The following is a 5,815-nucleotide window of genomic DNA, read 5'->3' on the forward strand; positions in this document are numbered from 1 at the left end:
TGGATTTATTTAAGTAGGAAAGTTCTGTCGAACAAATGCGACATTTAACCTGCAGAAAATAATATGAATAGTAAACTCAGAGTCACTTTGAAATGAATTTGAATTCAGATAGATCAAGTGGGAACTCTGAGAGGAACAGAATGAAACAACAAGGAAATTAAAACAAATACCTTATTTTCCGATATGAGATCTAAATGGTCCCACACGGAGGAAACCTATCTTTTGGCTTGAGGCTGCTCCATAATTCTTGATGAATGTGACGATGAACCGCAAAACATCAGAGATTCGTTGGCAGATGCATCCTGTTGACATATGCGCTTCCTTATAAACACAGTTTCGCGCGGCAGTGTCAGTTCGAAACAGTTCCTTTATCGGTCACATGACTTTCTTACCAACAGCCTCACCGACACGGGGTTTTGCTCTACGAGCTCGACGCATGTGGCGACGCATCGGTGTTGCCGGACCCATCACTACTTAACGTGTTTGTCGCTCAGTGCAGATGGTGGCTGGGAGTCGCCGTGTGTAATCAGGGGGAATAGGTGACGAAGACGTACTTGAAGATTTAGCACCTATTTAATTTAAAGAGTCGGCAACAACAACCTTGACCCGAATGACCCTAAATTAAAGTTTATGTATTGTCTGATCTGTCTCAGTCTCCAGAGCAGGCAGGATGTCCATTGCCATGACCAACGCTGATGGGGTCACTGTGATCACTTTGACCTCAGACACCAAAAGTACTTGGCCTCCACTGTGTCAAATCCTCAAGGCCCTTTGCTACAACCCGTTGTGCTGCAGTGTGTCTCAGCAGATTAGGGGGGTCCAGAGAGCATCTCAGACAGTACTGGGGGTGAGTTACAACCATACGTGTTTCAGATTGCTCAGTGAACTGAAGCTTTTTGGTGGACTGACTTAACTAAAAGCACACCATGGATGCATTGACCATGTTTTATGGCTACACACTGTTACCATAAACACATTACAGTCAATTATTTTGTCCAGTAATACACAGTGTCATTGTATAACTGTAGTTATACTGTATGTACATGTGTTTGTTGTTCATACTGCATTTACTCCTCCACAGGCTCTGCAGATTATGGTTGGGGCGCTCACTATTGGGCTTGCAGTGATTAACAACCACCGTGGGCCTGACCCTTTTTGGTTGGGAGCAATGGTAAGCAAGCTAGTGCTTTCTTTCTTTTTGTTATAACACAAGTCCAAAATTTACATATGTATACATGGACAAATCTTTTCTTGAACAACACTGCTTGCAAGCTCTTTCTTGCTCCTACCAATGCTTACTGCTAGCATGGCCAAATTGCAGCCAGTGACATGTTGCAGTCTTGGTGGAGGCAGTGCACCATAAGAATGTATTTCATTTACTGCAGGAAATACACACAGGCCTCTCTGTGTAGGATCACGGCATGTTTTGTAAGCCCCCCACATCGAACACGACACACAGGCCTCTCTGTGTAGGATCACCTCATGCTTTGTAAGCCCCCCACATCGAACACACAGTGTGTCAAAAAAGTAAACTTAGTAAACAAATGGCTAAACATCAGCATGTTATGTCATGTTTGTTCTTGGGCTTCTTTATCTCTTACTTCTCAGATGAAATTAACAAGTACCAGTTGCTTTGTTTCTTGTCTCTGCCGGTGTGAGTGCATGATAAGGGCTGCTACATAGCTGCCCACATGGTGCTCAAAATAACATATATGCTTTTTTTATTTAGTGTTTGTGTGTACGAGTAAAGTTCAAATATTTTGTCTCTATAGTTTCTGCTGGTGGGTGCCGTGTGCATTTTGTCCGATAAGTACCCCAGTCCATGTCTGGTAGGTAGAGCAGTTTTACAACATCCTCATGGTTAAAATTTGATTGTCCTCTTTAATTCTAGTTTTATTACAACACAAGTAAAATGGGTGATCATTTTGCACTTGTTACATGTAACATCACACATGGTGTGGTGGTGTTTTTGGTTGTCTGACATGTCTTCTGTTTTAGGTCATCATCAATGTGATTCTGAATCTAGCGGGAGTTGGCTTTGCCATCGCAGACATCGTTGTCTACAGCAGTAATATGTACGTGTATATGTGGCAATGTACACGTGACAGGGATTACGGGTACTACTACCACCGAACAACACCGAGTCCATCTCCTCAAGAGGAGATCCTGGTGGAGAGATGCTTGGAGTTCCAAGATCTGAGATGGGTAAGAAACAATTGCATGACAGCACAAAATAGCAACATGCAAGTGTGGGCGCCTTGTACTTTTTGGATAACTGTGGCAAACTGTGGGCTCTTACTCTTCTCATTATACTTTGTACTCCTGTACTTCAGTCTTCCCAAGACTAACCTCTGAGTACTTTAGCATCAGAGGTGGGCATACTTTCTTCTATAAATTTGAAACAGCAGTGTATATAAAGTCAGCCAAACAGCTCCATCCCCAAAAACCTTTTAGGGTAACTGTGACAAACTGTGGATTCTTTATTCAGTTAATTGTTTAACTTATTTGTCAACTAAAAATGCCAAACATGAGCTGGCTTTGGCTTCTAAATGTGAGGATTTTCATCTTTTGTCTTCTTTATATAGTTGTAAACTGAATATTTTTGTATTTTACCTTGGGCTCAGGTCTTTTTACAATTTGTAGACAAAAATGGATTTGTCAATTTGCCTGAAAAAAATTCACAGAATAGTAGATAAATTACAGAAGCCTGTGGTTCACCAAGGAAAAAAGGATGCCTTATGATGTCTGTGTCTCATAATTATAAAAATACTCGCAGTTTTGAGAAATGGTTAAGCTGGTATTGGTCCTTGCTCTTTGAGAAGACAGAGGGAATGTGGTGCTACCTGGTTTAATCCACTTTTATTCCATCTAGCTCTATTAGCAGGCAGCTACATCTTATTCAGAGCACAGTAGTGTGTCAGCAAGAACGCTGATGTGCCAGCTGCGCATTATAGCTGTGTTTCCACTGTCAGAACCTAACAAGTGATACACCCCGTGCTCCTTACCGTCTCCCGGGTTAACCTGGTTGACGTGACTGTCCTACTTTGCTTTTCCACTGTATATTTTGTTGTGTCAGTCTCTGTTTAGAGGACACACACACACTCACAGCTGGGGCAGAGGGAGAATAAGCACAACATAAACTTGCAGTAATGTGTCGTCTTCACCTCTTTGCCTGCCGCCCACTCAGTGAAGTCCCTGTTTTTCCCCTAGACCAACGAGTGAATGTTTATCATGTCTGTTGTTTTTCTTGAATAACTTTAAAACTAATAATGATATCAGTGTCATTTCAAATGCCAGCAATATGTTTTCATGGTCAAGCAATCACATTATGAGGGTCAAACTATCATGGGGTCATTGCTGTTAGGCGTAATGGCATTATGGGGAAACTGACTTTCCCTTGGCGGAGGTTTGCGCTGACACAGGTATCCACTATGTTTTTCCTATGATGAATGTACTATCTTTCTGTAAAAATAAGTTTCTTCCCTAAATTTAACTCAAAACCAAATTTGACTGAAATGTGTGATTTAAAAACAAAATGTATAGATTTTATTCAGTCTAAATGAAAACAACACATGTGTACTAATATTTTAAATGTAACTCTGTGTTTTTTTTGTTTGTTTTTTTTTGTCCTACCAGATGCTTTTACAAAGCATCAGTATTGTACTGATTGTCCTGTCGGTGCTGGAGCTCTGCCTCACCATCAGCTCTGTCATCCTGGGGATCAAGGCTCTGAGGAGCATAAAGAAGGGAGAAAGCAAGGTAAAATCTGCCTAGATTCAAAAGAGAAAGTTGTTACAAAAATATGGAGTAAAATTAAAATAACAATTCCTACTTGAAATGGTGTAGGTAGATCACGCTGTCTGTACTTATTTGATATATTTCTCTCTTTTAGAGCACTGCTGACCCAGAGTGCTACAAACCACTGCTGGAGGAAGTCACCAACCAGTAACCCTGCAGGTTAAATGAATGTCTTGTTTGTGGTTTAGGCACTAGGAAGCGTAATCCTCTGCTTTTACACTGCAAACAGTCAGTGGAATAAATGCAAACAAACTTGGCTGGTGAAGTCTTACAAGGGTTTATTAAAAACATTCACATTTAGACTTTTGGCACTTTGGGTTGAAACCTGCATTTTAATTCATTTTATGTTGATTAAGATTTTCTTCTCAGTAATGTACCTTACAGTTAGTATGTTTGTAGGTGAAGAGGAGGTTGATGGATGTGTGTGTGGCATTGTTGGAGGGTTTTTTTCACTTTTTTCAATATTAAGCCATTTAAAAAAAAATAAAGATATCAAAATTATTGACTGTTACATGTTTCATTGTTGTTTGTATTTGTGCTGTGAAACCTTAAAGCGTGACAGAGAAATTGAATCAGTTTAAGTTTCATTTAGGAGGTAGAGCGGGTTGTCTCCGGTCTGGAGGGTTGGCGGTTTGATTCTCAGCTTCTGCGGTCCACATGTTGAAGTGTCCTTGAGCAGGACACTCAACCCCCAAGTTTCTCTTGGTGATACAGTGGGTACGGGAAGTATTCAGACCCCCTTAAATTTTTCACTCTTTGTTATATTGCAGCCATATGCTAAAATCATTTAAGTTCATTTTTTTCCTCATTAATGTACACACAGCACCCTATATTGACAGAAAAACACAGAATTTTTGACATTGTTGCAGATTTATTAAAAAAGAAAAACTGAAATATCACATGGTCATAAGTATTCAGACCCTTTGCTGTGACACTCATATATTTAACTTAGGCTCTGTCCATTTCATCTGATCATCCCTGAGATGGTTCTACTCCTTCATTTGAGTCCAGGTGTGTTTGATTATACTGACTGGACGTGATTAGGAAAGCCACACACCTGTCTATATAAGACACTACAGCTCACCGTGCATGTGGGACGACCAGAACCTTTCCTAGAGCTGGCCGTCCGGCCAAACTGAGCTACTGGGGGAGAAGAGCCTTGGTGAGAGAGGTACAGAAGAACCCAAAGATGACTGTGGCTGAGCTCCAGAGATGCAGTCGGGAGATGGGAGAAAGTTGTAGAAAGTCAACCATCACTGCAGCCCTCCACCAGTCGGGGCTTTATGGCAGAGTGGCCCAACGGACGCCTCTCCTCAGTGCAAGACACATGAAAGCCTGCATTGTGAAAAGTATCCATGAAATTTTCTAGGGCTTAAGGTGACATCACTGTTGTTTTTAGTTTGACCTACATTTGGTTGTTTCTTTAGTGCTTTACTTCTTATATACCTCTCAGAATGTCCTAATGTTTATTTTGTGATTTATGTGCATGCATTTATGTGAATGCATGTCAATGACTTTGGCAATATTCCTCTGTATTTCACTATTTGTACTGAGTAAATCATCAATATTAACATTTTAAAGTGAGATTATGGCTTAAATCTTCCATCAGGATCTGCTGATATGCATGGACATGACTTTGATCATCCTGGCTGTACTCCAACTGTGTGTCTGCATTTGTTTAGCTTTTCTTGGCACCATGTCTTTGGTCAAAAGCAGCAAGGAAGAGGTATGAAACAAGACAACACACAAACTCATGATAAAAATATATATGAATGTTAGTTGTTATAGTGTTCCTAGAAGCTGCTTGGCATAGTGTTAGAGGTAGATGTACGGTGTAAGCGGTAGCAGTAGTACTGTTAGTAACATGAGTAATACTATGTTAAGGTGTCAAGTTAAAGCTACAGTATGTAACTTATGGTAGCACTAGTATAAAACTCCAAATTGTTATGAAATGAGAATGCAACAAAACTTCCTGATCAAGCAGAAATAGTTGAACATCTCTGGCTGGTTAAAGGGG

At 40.5% G+C, this 5,815-nt stretch overlaps 1 protein-coding gene across 1 annotated transcript in view; it reads left to right on the forward strand.

The window, feature by feature from the left end:
• The window catches only part of LOC109974698 (transmembrane protein 176A-like), a 6,073-nt gene extending 1,520 nt beyond the window's left edge, over positions 1-4,553 (forward strand). Inside the window, exons 2-7 of the mRNA XM_020625036.1 lie at positions 654-847; positions 1,082-1,171; positions 1,773-1,829; positions 1,999-2,205; positions 3,637-3,759; positions 3,893-4,553. Of these exons, the coding sequence (XP_020480692.1) occupies positions 671-847; positions 1,082-1,171; positions 1,773-1,829; positions 1,999-2,205; positions 3,637-3,759; positions 3,893-3,949 (711 nt within the window). The 5' untranslated portion in view covers positions 654-670 and the 3' untranslated portion in view covers positions 3,950-4,553. The remainder of the gene's footprint in view (positions 1-653; positions 848-1,081; positions 1,172-1,772; positions 1,830-1,998; positions 2,206-3,636; positions 3,760-3,892) is intronic.
• Positions 4,554-5,815: the final 1,262 nt, after the last annotated feature.

The sequence above is a fragment of the Monopterus albus genome, unplaced genomic scaffold (assembly GCF_001952655.1).
Source record: "Monopterus albus unplaced genomic scaffold, M_albus_1.0 scaffold344.1, whole genome shotgun sequence".
Lineage (NCBI taxonomy): Eukaryota > Metazoa > Chordata > Actinopteri > Synbranchiformes > Synbranchidae > Monopterus > Monopterus albus.